At 47.4% G+C, this 16,171-nt stretch overlaps 1 protein-coding gene across 1 annotated transcript in view; it reads left to right on the top strand.

The window, feature by feature from the left end:
• Positions 1-16,171, top strand: part of FBXO16 (F-box protein 16) — an 88,923-nt gene that overhangs the window by 15,158 nt on the left and 57,594 nt on the right. Inside the window, 1 exon segment of the mRNA XM_068142928.1 lies at positions 13,160-13,366. Coding sequence (XP_067999029.1) covers positions 13,160-13,366 — 207 coding nt within the window.

The raw sequence follows: 16,171 nt of genomic DNA, 5'->3' as shown, positions 1-16,171 counted from the left end.
CCTTGGTGGACACGGAGAGGAACGTTGTATCAAAGGATGAGGAAAATGCAGAGGTACTCAACACCTTCTTTGCCTCAATTATTACTACCAGGACAGAACGTCTTCCAGACAGCTGGCCTGCAGAGCTGGTAGAAGGAGCCATGGAGCTGCATAGTTTTCCTATGTTCCATGAACAGTGTGGTGGGTTTGGAAGGGTAAGGCCGAGAAGCCTCCTCCCTTCCCCCTTGTAAGCTAAAAGGGAAAAAAAAATTGAAGGGAAAGGAAATAAAAACTCACAAGCTGAATTAGCAAGGCAGTGGAGCTATATTTACAAAGCAATGTAAGGTATGCAGGGGAATATTTACAAATTTACAATATCTACAATATATACAAAGATATACAACAGAGTAACACAGAAATGAGAGTAACCCCCCTCGGCAGAGAGGGGGTTCCCCACCTCCGCTCTCCCCTCTCTCCCCCCGCCCTTTCCCAGAGTGGGATAGAAAGAGAGAGAAAAGAGAGGAAAAGAAAAATGTTAGAAGCAGTTTGTGTTAATTGGAAAGGAGTTAATACAGGCCTGGTATCTGGACCTCAAGGCCGAGGCCTTGGCAGAAAGCCCAGCACAAGACAGAGCTGCTGCACGAAGAAAAGGCGGAAGCAAAACTGAAGAGAAGGTGCTGGAAAAACCCAGTATAGTCCCAGCTCAGAAGGTGCTTCCTCCCACTTCACCAATGAAATTAGTTTAGACTATTCCTTCCGTTTACCAACTTCCGTCCACCATATTCCCTTTCTTAAGGGGGCAACGTCAACCGGCCACAGTCCACCCCTTCTAAACAATTTCATTGGCCGTTCATACTGTCCATCCAATCCAAAACGATATTTACAGTTCGTGAGTAAAGTTCATAGTCCATTCCGGCTATGCTCAGATGTAGATGATTCAAAAGTCCAAGGAAATCAGAAAATGAGAAAAATGGAAAACAGTTCATTTCTTCACCGACGAAGCGAAGAAAAGGGAAACAGGGATTCTCAGGGTCTCTTAGTTGACTCAGGGTTCTCAGGGATCTCAGGGTTCGTGCACCGTAGATTTCTCGTTGATTCTTCCTTTGGACGCGATGTAGCTGTACAACAGTCTGAAATTAACCTCCTTCAGCTAAAGTTAAATTTCTTTGTGGAATACACTGAATTTCACCATTCTCTTGCATTACCCAATAAGTGTGACCCGGACCTTCAGCTGAAACCACCCCTCGGACAGGTTTAGCCTCTCCTGAGGGTGAAAATACCCAAACAGTTTTACCTAACAGATTCTTTTCTCTAACAACAGGAACTCTATCACCTTCTACTTTCCATAGCAAATCTGAATGTGCAGGTCCAGCTCGGTTCACTGAACCTCTACTATTTACCAGCCAGGTTGCTTGTGCTAAATGTTTTTCCCAGTTTTTCAAAGATCCACCTCCCATGGCTTTGAGACTGGTCTTCAACAAACCGTTGTAGCGTTCAATCTTCCCTGAAGCTGGTGCATAGTAGGGAATGTGGAATATCCACTCAATACCGTGCTCTTTTGCCCAGTTCTTTACAAGGTTGTTCTTGAAATGAGTTCCGTTGTCTGACTCAATCCTCTCTGGAGTTCCATATCTCCACAGGATCTGTCTCTCCAGACCGAGAATGGTGTTGCGTGCAGTTGCATGTGGAACTGGATAAGTTTCCAACCATCCAGTGATTGCTTCTACCATAGTAAGCACGTATTGCTTACCAGAACGAGAATGTGGTAGAGTGATGTAGTCAATCTGCCAAGCTTCACCATACTTGTACTTGGACCATCTGTCACCATACCACAAGGGCTTAAGTCGTTTCGCCTGCTTAATAGCAGCACAAATGTCACAGTCATGGATGACTTGTGTGATAGCATCCATGGAAATGTCTATGGATCTGTCACGAGCCCATTGGTATGTTGCATCTCTGCCTTGATGTCCTGACGAATCATGAGCCCACCGAGCTAAGAATATCTCACCTCGGTGTTTCCAGTCGAGATCAAGATTAGAGTCCATGTCTACTTGAGAAACTCTTGCAGCTAGATCTGCCTGATGGTTGTGTTGCTGTTCCTCAGTAGCTTTGCTCTTAGGAATGTGAGCATCGATGTGTCTCACTTTCACTGGAATTCTCTCGATTCGATCAGCAATGTCCTGCCACAGGTTGGCTGCCCAAATGGGTTTTCCTTTCCTCTGCCAACCACTCTTCTTCCAGTTCTTTAGCCAACCCCATAGAGCATTGGCTACCATCCATGAGTCGGTGTAGAGATAAAGCTTTGGCCATCTCTCACGTTCAGCTACGTCGAGAGCTAGCAGGACAGCTTTTACCTCTGCGAACTGACTGGATTCTCCTTCTCCATCTTTCGCCTCTGCAACTCGGCGTGTTGGACTCCACACTGCAGACTTCCACCTTCGCTTATTCCCAACAAGACGACAGAAACCATCTGTGAACAAAGCATATTTCTTTTCATCATCAGAAAGGTCATTGTAAGGAGGAGCTTCCTCAGCACGAGTTACTTTCTCCTCTGGTGGTTTAGCACAGTTGATACCTTCAGGCCAATTTGAGATCACCTCCACTAGACCAGGTCTTTCAAGATTTCCCATTCGAGCTCTCTGTGTTATCAGAGCCATCCACTTAGACCAGGTTGAGTCTGTGGCATGATGTGGTGTGGAGCCTTTGCCTTTGAACATCCAATTCAAAACTGCTAATCTGGGAGCTAGAAGAAGTTGTGATTCAGTTCCAATCACTTCAGAAGATGCTTTTACTCCTTCATAGGCAGCTAAAATTTCTTTCTCTGTTGGAGTATAATTAGCCTCTGAACCTCTGTAACCTCGACTCCAGAAAACAAGAGGTCGTCCACGTGTCTCACCTGGAGCTTTTTGCCACAAGCACCAGGTTGGACCATTGTCACTTGCAGCCGTGTACAAAATGTTCTTAATGTCTCGACCATCTCGGACAGGTCCCAGACCCATTGCTTGAATCACCTCTTGCTTTATCTGGTCAAAGGCTGCTTGTTGTTCAGGTCCCCAGTGGAAATGGTCTCTCTTTCGAGTCACATCATACAGAGGTTTCACAATCTGACTATATCCAAGAATGTGCAGTCTCCAAAATCCCACTATCCCCAAGAAACGTAGGGTCTCTTGCTTGTTTGTGGGACTTGCCATGGTAGAGACTCTATTTACCACATCCACTGGAATGTGTCGGCGTCCATCCTGCCACCGCACTCCCAGAAACTGAATCCCTGTGGTAGGCCCTTTCACCTTGTCTAGTTTGATGGCAAAACCTGCATCCAGAAGAATGTCAATGATTTTTTTACCTTTCTCGAAGACTTCCTCAGCAGTTTTACCCCAGACGATGATGTCATCGATGAACTGGATGTGTTCTGGAGCACCGCCTTTCTCCAGAGCATCGTGGATCACTGCATGACAGATGCTTGAGCTGTGGATCCAGCCCATTGGCACTCTGTTGAAAGTGTACTGGATTCCTCTCCAGGTGAAAGCAAACTGAGGCCTGCATTCCTCTGCTATGGGAATAGAGAAAAATGCATTAGCAATGTCTATGGTAGCATACCATTTGGCCTCTTTGGATTCCAGCTCATACTGTAGCTCCATCATGTCTGGTACTGCTGCACTCATAGCTGGTGCCACTTCATTCAGGGCTCGGTAGTCTACCGTCAGACGCCAGTCTCCATTCTGCTTCCGCACAGGCCACACTGGACTGTTGAAAGGTGAATGAGTTTTGCTGACGACTTTCTGACTCTCCAACTGACGAATCAGATTCTGAATGGGCAACAACGAGTCACGGTTGGTTCTGTATTGTCTGTGATGCACAGTCTGAGAAGCAACCGGCAATTTAATGTCCTGTATCTTATGTTGTCCCACAACTGCAGATTCATCAGAAAGCTCAGGTCTGGCAGATAGCTTCAATTTTTGTCCATCAATTTCTATAGAAGCTACTCCAAAAGCCCATTTGTAGCCTCTAGGGTCTTTGAAACGCCCTTGTCTCAGAAAATCAATTCCCAAAATACAAGGTGCTTCAGGTCCGGTCACAACTGTATGCTTCCTCCATTGTTTACCAGTTAAACTTATGTTAACCTCTACCTTACTTAACTCTTGAGATCCACCAGTGACTCCCAGAATAGTTATAGACTCTGATCCCTGATAATTTGATGGTATTATGGTGCACTGAGCTCCTGTGTCAACCAAGGCCCTGTACTTCCGAAATTGTGAAGTGCCAAGCCACTGGATGTACACATCCCAATAGATTCTATTATCTCTGTTATCCCTCTACTCGCCCTGGCGGGAGGCAGGGCACCCCTAGTTATGGGGAACATGCGCACATGTGCATTGCACATAGTTTGCAGGGTTATAACTTTGCATGTTATAACTGGAGCCACTGTTGGAACCATAAGAGTCGTTCTGGGGAACTGTAGTAGTAACAGCTACCCTTCTGGTATTGCTACCTCGGGTTCTGCCACTTTGCAATTCCCTCAGTCTCCTGAAAAGATTAGAAGTTGGTTGGCCATCCCAGCGGTTCATGTTCTCACCAAACTGATCACGCAGAGTTATCCAAATAGTTCTACGTGATTGCCTTGGTGGTCTGTTTTGGAATGACCTGTTTTGGAATGACCTGTTTTGGAATGACCTCCTTGGAGGACGTGTATTCCTCACAGATGAAACTTGTACCCACCTGGAGGAAGAATTGAAATTATCCTTCTGTGCCAATTGGTATATGGAATCTCTTAACTCTCTTATGCAGTTCTGAATATCACCAGACAGAGTTTCAATGGCTGAAACCAAAGAACCACGTGTCATGCTATCCTCCAATTATCTCATTTGATCACTGAATTGGCCAACCGTAGGAGAAGCTCCACCATAATTTCTTGACACAATTCTGCTTGCCAGAATGTTTGCATAATGAGAAGGAGCAAGTTTGATGATCTTTTTAGCAAGACCAATACCCACAGGAATGTCATCAGGATTCAGAGTCTCATGTTCACCATAGAGTAGCTCTCTAACAGCAAATTCTCTCAAGCGCTTAATTCCCTCATCTATGGTAGTCCAGGGTTTAGGATTCCATGGAAGATCATCTCGGGAAGGGTATCTCAGGGCAACCACTATTAAAAGGCGTATCCACAGATTAACCTTACCGAGAGCTTCGCCTAGATGTTTATCTATTCCATTGTCCCTCGAGAGAGTTCCTAACTGAGCTGCTGACTTGTCTCCAACTGTTAGAGCTGAAGCACCTGTATCATAACACCTACTAAGCCAAGCTAGAACTGGCTCCTTATCTGCCCTGGTGAAATCTTTACGGACATTTCGCAATTCCTCGTGGGGCGAAGAACAGTCTGAAATATCATCTTGTTCCTCATCTCCCTGAATTCTTTGCCCATATAATCCTGCTGTCATTCTCCTAAGGATCTCTTTAAGCTGAGAACCACCTTTGCCAGCTGCTTTCCTAACTTCATCTCTATCCTGCTTTGATCTCACTAGGTTAGCTAGATCTTTAAAACAAACCTTCTCTTCCTCCTCAGCAGGATCTTTTAGAGTAGAGGGCCCCTCACCAGGATCAGTCTCCTCCTCTTCTTCTCCATCTTGGGCCTTTCCACCTCTAGTCTTTAAAGAAGCCACCTTAACTGGAGCTGTGTTTGAATTTACAGCCACCTTAATGGAAGCTGACAGGTCCTGAGATAAATCAGCTGCTGGGGCAGTGACTTCCGGTCCCACCGAGGGAGTGGGCGGAAGTGACGTTGCTCCATTAATGGCTGACGGAGAAGAAGAAGAAGGAGAAGGAGTAGGTGCCATGTTGATACCAGCCGATGCCCTTGGCTGCTTGCCAGAATCAGCAAAGTCATTTAGAGCTGCCTTACCAATTAACTTTTTAGCCTTCTTTTTAACTGACACGGGTTCTCCACAGTCCTCATCACTAGATGACTCTGGGACTGATCGAGAGCCATGGCGTTTTCTTTTTGATCTAGTTTTAATAACAAAACAAGCTCTGGATACCTTTCTCTCTCGCCGCAAAGAGAACAGTAAATATGCAATTACCATCACCAGCAACAGATGTATACACATCAAATAAATCACTTTTGGATCCCAGGCATCACCTAAAGTTACTGTCTCCTCAGGCGGAATCTTAAAACCCTTTATCTCAATTGGGAGAGTGGTGGAGGTAACATTCCTGTATCTCACTGGCCATAGGAAATTAATACATTTTCCATACCATAATTTAACTCTATACATAACCCACATATAAATTGTCCGCACCAAATATTTACCCAGGTAATCCAAAATCAAACCCAAACAATACCTGTAAACCAGAGCCCCAAAATTTGAAAAGAACAATCGCTCCACAAACCACAATACCTTCATGTTTGCTAATTCAGCTGGAAAACACTAAATCAATGAAATAATAAATTGAACTAATTATCTGCCCCACGTTGGGCACCAATAAAAAAAAAATGTGGTGGGTTTGGAAGGGTAAGGCCGAGAAGCCTCCTCCCTTCCCCCTTGTATCACAGTATCACAGTATCACAGTATCACTTAGGTTGGAAAGGACCTCGAGGATCATCGAGTCCAACCTATCAACACAGACCCCATGACTAGACCATGGCACCAAGTGCCACGTCCAATCTCCCCTTGAACGCCTCCAGGGTCGATGACTCAACCACCTCCCTGGGCAACCGGTTCCAATGCCGAATGACTCGCTCGGTGAAGAACTTCCTCCTCACCTCGAGTCTGTAAGGTAAAAGGGAAAAAAAAATTGAAGGGAAAGGAAAAAAAAACTCACAAGCTGAATTAGCAAGGCAGTGGAGCTATATTTACAAAGCAATGTAAGGTATGCAGGGGAATATTTACAAATTTACAATATCTACAATATATACAAAGATATACAACAGAGTAACACAGAAATGAGAGTAACCCCCCTCGGCAGAGAGGGGGTTCCCCACCTCCGCTCTCCCCTCTCTCCCCCCCCCCCCCTTTCCCAGAGTCGGATAGAAAGAGAGAGAAAAGAGAGGAAAAGAAAAATGTTAGAAGCAGTTTGTGTTAATTGGAAAGGAGTTAATACAGGCCTGGTATCTGGACCTCAAGGCCGAGGCCTTGGCAGAAAGCCCAGCACAAGACAGAGCTGCTGCACGAAGAAAAGGCAGAAGCAAGACTGAAGATAAGGTGCTGGAAAAACCCAGTATAGTCCCAGCTCAGAAGGTGCTTCCTCCCACTTCACCAATGAAATTAGTTTAGACTATTCCTTCCGTTTACCAACTTCCGTCCACCATATTCCCTTTCTTAAGGGGGCAACGTCAACCGGCCACAAACAGATAGTTGGAGCTCTCCTCAGCCACTTGGATCCCCAGAACTCCATGGGACCAGATGGAATCCATCCTAGGGTGCTGAGAGAGCTGGCAGATGAGCTGGCTAAGCCACTCTCCATCATTTTTCATCAGTCCTGGCTCACTGGAGAGGTCCCAGAAGACCAGAAGCTGGCCAACATGGTACCCATCCACAAGAAGGGCCAGTTGGATGAGCCAGGGAATTATAGGCCTGTCAGCCTGACCTCTTGCCAGGAAAGATCATGGAACAGGTCATCCTGAGTGCAATCACACAGCACTTAGAGGATGGCCAAGGGATCAGGCCCAGCCAGCATGGATTTAGGAAGGGCAGGTCCTGCCTGACCAACCTGATCTCCTTCTATGATCAGGTGACCCGCCTGGGGGAGGCCTGTGGATGTAGTCTACCCTGACCTCAGCAAGGCCTTTGACACTGTCCCCCATAGCAAACTCCTGGCCAAGTTGTCAGCCCATGGCTTCGATGGGAGCACACCGCATTGGGTTAGGAAGTGGCTGGATGGCCGAGCCCAGAGAGTGGTGGTGAATGGTGCCACATCCAGCTGGCGGCCAGTCACTAGTGGTGTGCCCCAAGGGATCAGTGCTGGGCCCCATGCTCTTTAACATCTTTATTGATGATCTGGATGAGGGCATTGAGTCCATCATCAGTAAATTTGCTGACAACACCAAGCTGGGGGCAGGAGTTGATCTGCTGGAGGGTGGAGAGGCTCTGTGGAGGGACCTCGACAGGCTGGACAGATGGGCAGAATCCAACGGCATGAGATTTAACACATCCAAGTGCCGGGTTCTGCACATCGGCCACAACAACCCCATGCAGTGCTACAGGCTGGGGTCAGAGTGGCTGGAGAGCGTCCAGATAGAGAGGGACCTGGGGGTACTGGTCGATAGTAGGCTGAACATGAGCCTGCAGTGTGCCCAGGCAGCCAAGAGGGCCAATGGCATCCTGGCTTGCATCAGGAACAGTGTGGCCAGCAGGAGCAGGGAGGTCATTCTGCCCCTGTATACTGCACTGGTTAGGCCACACCTCGAGTCCTGTGTCCAGTTCTGGGCCCCTCAGTTTAGGAAGGATGTTGACTTGCTGGAACGAGTCCAGAGAAGGGCAACAAAGTTGGTAAGGGGTTTGGAACACAAGCCCTATGAGGAGAGGCTGAGGGAGCTGGGGTTGCTTAGCCTGGAGAGGAGGAGACTCAGGGGTGACCTTATTGCTCTCTTCATCTACCTGAAGGGAGGTTGTAGACAGGCGGATGATGGTCTCTTCTCCCAGGCACCCAGTACCAGAACAAGAGGACACAGTCTCAGGCTGTGCCAGGGGAGGTTCAGGTTGGATGTTAGGAAGAAGTTCTATACAGAAAGAGTGATTACCCATTGGATGGGCTGCCTGGGGAGGTGGTGGAGTCGCCGTCATTGAAGGTGTTCAGGAGGAGACTTGATGGGGTGCTTGGTGCCATGGTTTAGTTGTTTAGGTGGGTTGGATTGGTTGATGGGTTGGACGCGATGATCTTGAAGGTCTCTTCCAACCTGGTTGTTGTTTATTATTATTATTATTATTATTATTATTATTATTATTATTATTATTAGCCTCGGCCAGGAGTGATGCCAAATACACAGTGTGAATCCAGTGACCTTGTTTTGAATGCCATGAGGATGACAGTGGGGACATATGCATTATCTACCTCTTGGTATCAGTATCTACCTCTCATATCATGTTAGATATGATTCAGGACTTGCAGATAACTGTCACCCTTGGAGTGGCAGCTCTAGGCTGTGCAGGATGCCTCACAATGCAGGGCACTATTTGGGCAGCCGAACCCCATTCCCTACTCACCACAGTCCCCCATATACAGACATCTCTTTACCCAAGAGCTGACCCCATGCCAGGTGCCAAGGTGCAAGACCAATGACTCCTGCTTAGAGGTGCGTCCTGTCACCAGACTTGCCTTCCTCAGCTACCTCTTCAGCAGTCTTGCAAAGTTTCAGGTTTAGTTGTTTAACTACAATGGTGAAAGCAAAACAAAACAGATTCTAGAACTAGCTGCAAATTGCTGACAAGGAGCAGTTTTGACAGCAGAGATGTTAAAGATTAGGCTGAGTGGATTGGAACATCTCCCTTGTGAAGACAGATTGAGACACCTGGACTTGTTGAGTCTTGAGAAGACTGAGAGGGGATCTCATCAATGTCTATCAAAATCTGAGGGGTGGGTGTCAAGTGGAGGGAGCCAATGTCTTTTTGGTGGTGCACAGTAATAAGACAAGGAACAATGGATACAAACTTGAATATAGAAGGTTTCACCTTAACATAAGGAGAAACTTCTTTATAGCGACGGTGACAGAGCACTGGAACAGGCTGCCCAGAGAGGTTCTGAAGTCTCCTTCTCTGGAGACTTTCAAAACTCACCTGCATGCAATCCTGTACAGCCTGCCCTAGGTGATCCTGCTTTTGGAAGTGGGGTTGGACTGGATGATCTCTGGAAGTCCCTTCCAACCTCTAACATTCTGTGATTCTGTGATTTTATGGATATCAGGTGCCTGTCTGCTTCATCCCGTCTTTTCTCACCCTGGTCCTGGGTCTCCAACAAATCCCTGCATCAGGAGTGGGAGAAGATGGCTGGGGAGGAAGGGGAAAATTGCTTCTCCCTTGGTGAATCATCCCCACCTACTTGCAAGCCATTCTGCAGAAGAGCCTTGTTGACTAAAGAATCCAGCCATAGAATCAGATAATCATAGAATGCTTTAGGTGGAAAAGGACCTACAAAGATCATCTAGTCCCACTCCTTCACCGTGAACAGGGTTGTCTTCAGCTAGAGAAGGTTGCTCAGACATTGAATATTTCCAGGGATAGAGGGAGCTTCTATTGCCTCTACCATGGTCCTGCATTTGCAGAGCACAGGGCTGCCTGCATGTGACTATAGCCCTGTGAGTTCATGTTGGTACACAGGTTTGGAGATGAGGATCACATCCTTTCTCTTCAGCTAGTTCCCAAATAACCTGTTTCCTACAGCAGAGAGGGGCCTCTCTAGGTTAAGCAGCAGTGCCTCTGTATTTTGGCACAGAGGTTGTGGGCTCTCCCCTCAGTCTCAGGGTGTGTTATTTGTGTGTGTGCACTCATGGATTAATTGTAAACTGATCACAGAGGCTGGGACTGAGCACTCTGCTTTGCCATCATGGCCTTATGTCATACAGTCCCTGGGGAGACATTGTTCCCCAGGACTTTGGGAAAGGCACAGAAAAGGGGGGGAAAAAAGCCTTCCTGGCTGCCAGAGACAAGGTGCAGCACCTTGAAAAGGGGAATCCGTTCCAACTGGTTGGGCTGCTGTAATCAGATGCAAGGGGAGGAACTGTGGAGAAAGGCAGCCACATGTAGGATGGGGACATGCTTGTTAATATTGGAAAAGAGACAAATTATGCCTGCTGAACTTACTTGGCTGCTGCTTGAATGGAGTGGAAAAGAAGCTGTGTGTTCCCATGCTCCTGACTGCATGGTGCTGATGTAAATGGAGTTTCCCTTGCAGGGGAGCACAGGCTGAGGATGCTGAAGGAATTGCTTTTCTGCAAATCCTGTGGCAGAATATGAAGAGTTAAAAGAGAGCAAATATTCTGTCTCCCTGAAAGAGAAGCTAGATTTGCTTTGATTAGTACACTTAACTTCTTTGGTGGGGAAGAGAGCAAGCCAGTTAACCTCTGAAATTCTCTCTGAAACTTATAGGAGAGAAATTTACCTTTGCAAATTAGTGATTGTGGATTGTTTTAATGAGAAAAGGATGGAGCTGTGATCATGAATGGGGAGTGCTTGCAGCAGAAGCTTTCTACCATCACCATGTGACAGAGAAACTCTTTTGTATCAAGCTGAGAGTGAGAAGGGGACAGGGAGAACCTCCCTTGTTCCCTCTGGTACACCTTTGTCTGATTTTATTCCTGGGCAGTACGTTTCTGAGCTCCATATCCAAAGGTCCTTCTTAATTTTTTCCTCTTACTAAATATTATTGGAGGTGAAAGTTATATGCAAAAGAGGGATGAGAGGAAAAGGGTATATTCCTTAATTCACTTTGTCTGTTAGGGAGCTCTTTTCTGTTTAGCATTTTGTCTCCCCAGGATCTCAGGAATGCTAATTCCACCCTTTCTTCATGCCTTCTTCTTGAAGGTCTTGCAGAGGTGTGTGCAAGAAGGAGCAGAGCTATTTACTTCTTAGAGTTCATTCCCCAGTACTGGAATTAAATGAAGCCAAATAAAAAGAAAGAAAGAAAGAGTTCTCCACTCAATTATCTTTAATCTGCACAGTATATTTTAAACTATTATTCTGCCAGCCCTCCACTTGACCATAGATTTTGAGTTAGGAAGCAGAGAAACAAAAATGCTCGAATTTCTACTTTGGTCTGTTCTGAAAGGGAAAGAAAAGGACATTGGACATTAAAGTGTATACCCACAATAATAAAAAAATTGGAAGAAAGGTATGGGGTTTTTCTTATTATTTTTAATTTTTGGAGATCACATTTAACTGAGGACTTCAGATGCCCCCGAGGTTAAATGCAAAACTGAATGTGCTGTGATTTGACCTGTGGAGAGCAAGTTGTCAGTTATGGAAAGCTGGCTTCAGGAAGCAGTCCTGAGAATGCAGGGTGTGTGTTTTGAGGATGGCCAAGGTGTGAGAAGGAAATAGGCAGGGAAAAGCAGCCTTCCCCAAAGAGGGGAATTCCCCAGACAGTTCAGTTTTTCCTTTGAAAAGAAAGTGAGCTTGAGTCAAGGCTGCTCTTACTGCACTAGGAAGCAGAATGTTGCATAATCCATATTTCACCTCTGTAAAGACATCTTTAACAGTGCCATCCTGCTGCCTGCAGCTCCCACCGTGGATTCCAGCTGATCCTGCCTGCAGCCACTGCCACCATCCTCTGACATTTCCTCCCTCCTGGGACGCCAGCTGCTGTTGCAGCCAGGACTGCTCTTGCAGGTTTGGAGACAGATTGCACGGACTGTGGCAATGAGGTCAGTCTCCTCCCAGGAGATGCCTGCTGACAGGGCCCTTTCCATCTTGTGCTATCAACACAAGTTCAACACCAGTTACTGCTACCATTGCTCCCACCCTGTTTACACAGCTCGGCTCCACTCCACCCTGCACAGCCTTGTTGTTGTCATTGTAGCAAAGTGATAACATGCTTGTGTGGTTACCTACATGCTCCTTCCTTCCCCCAACCATTTCAATTCTCCCTTTTAGCTACCTGTCATAAACACAGAAATGCTGTGACAAGTCTTTGCTACTGTGGTGCCAAATCTACGCTGCAGATTCTTCCTTGTGAGACCTGGGCAGCTGATGTAAGTTTCTCTTTGTTCTACTTCTCTGCCGTGGGGATTTTTCTCCTGTGCCGTGGGGATTTCTCTCCTGTGCAGTGGGACTGTGAGAATAACCACATTACAAATTGTGAGGCACTCAGATGTTGCAGTAGTGGGGGCCACAGAAGTGTTGGAATAGACAAGGAATCAGCTCACTGTAATTTCGGACCTGATCCTGTAAACAGACATCTGAGTCTCCTCCTTTTCATGAGTGAAGCCAAGTTGCCCAGCTGGTCCCAGGACCAGAGAGACTTGTGACCACAAGTGTGGCCATTCCAGATCCTTTGAGGATTATAAATCATATGTTATGTGGCCTAAGAGTTCCTTTGAATGTAGCCTCCCTATTTGCTTCTAGTTCTTACGTGCTTTGCTCTCGAGTGAGTCACCAGAAGCTGCTGCTTATGCACTTTGCCTTGCCTTAAATGTGTGCTTTATTTTAAGAAGCTGAATCTCCAGTTTCTCAGAACCTGAAACTCCTTTTTTCAGTTTGACAAGTGGACAGATGGTCAGAGGCAGAGGATCCTGGTGGACCTGTTGGAACGCTGCTCCCCGTCGCAGCAGAAATTCTGTGCCAAGCAGCTCCAGGAGCGAGTTCCCACTGAGGCCCTAGATTTTACCACAAAGCTTCCTAGAGTCTTGTCTTTATACATCTTTTCCTTCCTGGACCCATGGAGCCTCTGTCGATGCACAAAGGTAATAAAAAAAACAACATATTCCTAAGGTTCAGAAAGTCAGGTGAAGCTGGTTAAAATCTAGGAAACAGCAATGATTTTCAACAGAGACATAACCATGCTGTTCTAATGGGACGATGGAGACTGAAGTCAATACAGCTGACCAATATGATCGAGTATTATTCCTTTATTGTTCCAGTATTGCAGGCCTATGGTGCAGGCCTATGGTGCGAGTATAGCACAGTAAAGTAATGCATAGAAGAAGAAGGGAAAGGAAATGCAGAAGTGCATAGCAAGGGAACTTCTACAACTTATATAAACTCAGAGTGCCTTGTTGGCATGGCTTCATTGGTTCCCTATGAGTGACCACACATTGCACTATTAGAAGACCTCCACTCTGGATTTCCGGAGGGCGGAATTCAGGCTACTCAAGGAACTAATTCAGAGGGTTCCTTGGGATAAAGCCCTTAAAAACAAAGGGGTCCAGGAGAGCTGGTCCTACTTCAAGGAAGAACTGTTGAAGGCTCAGGGACAGGCTGTGCCAATGTGCCGGAAGATGAGCCGCCGGGGCAGACGGCCAGCCTGGATGGTTAAAGAACTTTTAATGGAACTAAGGGAAAAAAAGAAGGTGTATCACCTTTGGAAGAGAGGGGAGGCAACCCGTGAAAAATTTAAGGATGTTGCTAGGTCTTGCAGGAAGAAAATTAGGGAGGCAAAAGCGCATTTGGAGCTTAGTCTGGCCTCTGCTGTGAAGGACAACAAAAAGTCCTTCTATAAATACATTAATAGTAAGAGGAAGGGCAGAGACAACCTCCACTCCTTGGTGGACATGGAGGGGAACGTTGTGATAAGGGATGAGGAAAAGGCAGAGATACTTAACACCTTCTTTGCCTTAATTTTTACTAGCAGGACAGAATGTCTTCCAGACAGCTGGCCTGCAGAGCTGGCAGAAGGAGCCAGGGAGCAGCATAGTTTTCCACTGTTCCAAAATGGGGTAGTTGGTGATCTGCTCAGCCGCCTGGATCCCCACAAGTCCATGGGACCAGATGGGATCCATCCTAGGGTGCTGAGGGAGCTGTCAGAGGAGCTGGCCAAGCCGCTCTCCATCATTTTTCAGCAGTCCTGGCTCACTGGAGATGTCCCAGAGGACTGGAAGCTGGCCAACGTGGTGCCCATCCACAAGAAGGGCCGGTTGGATGAGCCAGGGAATTATAGGCCTGTCAGCCTGACCTCAGTGCCAGGCAAGATCATGGAACAGGTCATCCTGAGTGCATTAACACAGCACTTAGAGGATGGCCAAGGGATCAGGCTCAGCCAGCATGGATTTAGGAAGGGCAGGTCCTGCCTGACCAACCTGATCTCCTTCTATGATCAGGTGACCCGCCTGGTGGATGTGGGGAGGCCTGTGGATGTAGTTTACTTGGACTGCAGCAAGGCCTTTGACACCGTCCCCCATAGCAAACTCCTGGCCAAGCTGTCAGCCCATGGCTTGGACAGCAGCACTCTGAGCTGGGTTAGGAACTGGCTGGATGGCCGAACCCAGAGAGTGGTGGTGAATGGTGTCACATCCAGCTGGCGGCCAGTCAGTAGTGGAGTCCCCCAGGGATCAGTGCTGGGCCCCATCCTCTTTAACATCTTTATTGATGATCTGGATGAGGGCATTGAGTCTGTCATCAGTAAATTTGCTGATGACACCAAGCTGGGGACAGGAGTTGATCTGCTAGAGGGTAGAGAGGCTCTGCAGAGAGACCTCGACAGGCTGGACAGATGGGCAGAGTCCAACGGCATGAGATTTAACGCATCCAAGTGCCGGGTTCTGCACATCGGCCACAACAACCCCATGCAGTGCTACAGGCTGGAGTCAGAGTGGCTGGAGAGCAGCCAGGCAGAGAGGGACCTGGGGGTGCTGGTTGATGGTAAGATGAACATGAGCCTGCAGTGTGCCCAGGTGGCCAGGAGGGCCAATGGCATCCTGGCCTGCATTAAGAACAGTGTGGCCAGCAGGAGCAGGGAGGTCATTCTGCCCCTGTACACTGCACTGGTTAGGCCACACCTCGAGTCCTGTGTCCAGTTCTGGGCCCCTCAGTTTAGGAAGGATGTTGACTTGCTGGAACGAGTCCAGAGAAGGGCAACGAAGTTAGTGAGGGGCTTGGAACACAAGCCCTATGAGGAGAGACTGAGGGAGCTGGGGCTGCTTAGCCTGGAGAGGAGGAGACTCAGGGGTGACCTCATTACTCTCTACAACTACCTGAAGGGGGGTTGTAAACAGGCAGAGGTTGGTCTCTTCTCCCAGGCAGCCAGCACCAGAACAAGAGGACACAGTCTCAGGCTGCGCCAGGGGAACTTCAGGCTGGAGGTCAGGAGGAAGTTTTACACAGAGAGAGTGATTGCCCATTGGAACGGGCTGCCCGGGGAGGTGGTGGAGTCGCCGTCACTGGAGGTGTTCAGGAGGAGACTTGACAGGGTGCTTGGTTACATGGGTTAGTTAATTAGGTGGTGTTGGGTGATAGGTTGGACGCAATGATCTTGAAGGTCTCTTCCAACCTGGTTTATTCTATTCTATTCTATTATAGATTATTGGTCCAACTACTGATGACACGCAAGGTTTGTTGATGCAGGTGCATGTCCTGTTGTCCCAAGATAACTTTCTGTGTTTATAGCTACCAGCGTCCTGTTTTAGTTACATGCTGCAGGCACAGCACTGTTTTTCTACACTGCTAGCTGGCTCTGCACTTATGCTGAGCATGGCCTACCACCATGTCAGGCTCTAGGCCTGCACTGCCAGATTGCTCACACTGCTCGTCGCTGGCATTGCCACACTGTTCTT

This window comes from Melanerpes formicivorus, unplaced genomic scaffold (genome assembly GCF_026170545.1).
Source record: "Melanerpes formicivorus ecotype bairdi unplaced genomic scaffold, bMelFor1.0.p_v2 SCAF_9, whole genome shotgun sequence".
NCBI lineage: Eukaryota > Metazoa > Chordata > Aves > Piciformes > Picidae > Melanerpes > Melanerpes formicivorus.
This window is presented reverse-complemented; position numbering and strand designations above follow the sequence as displayed.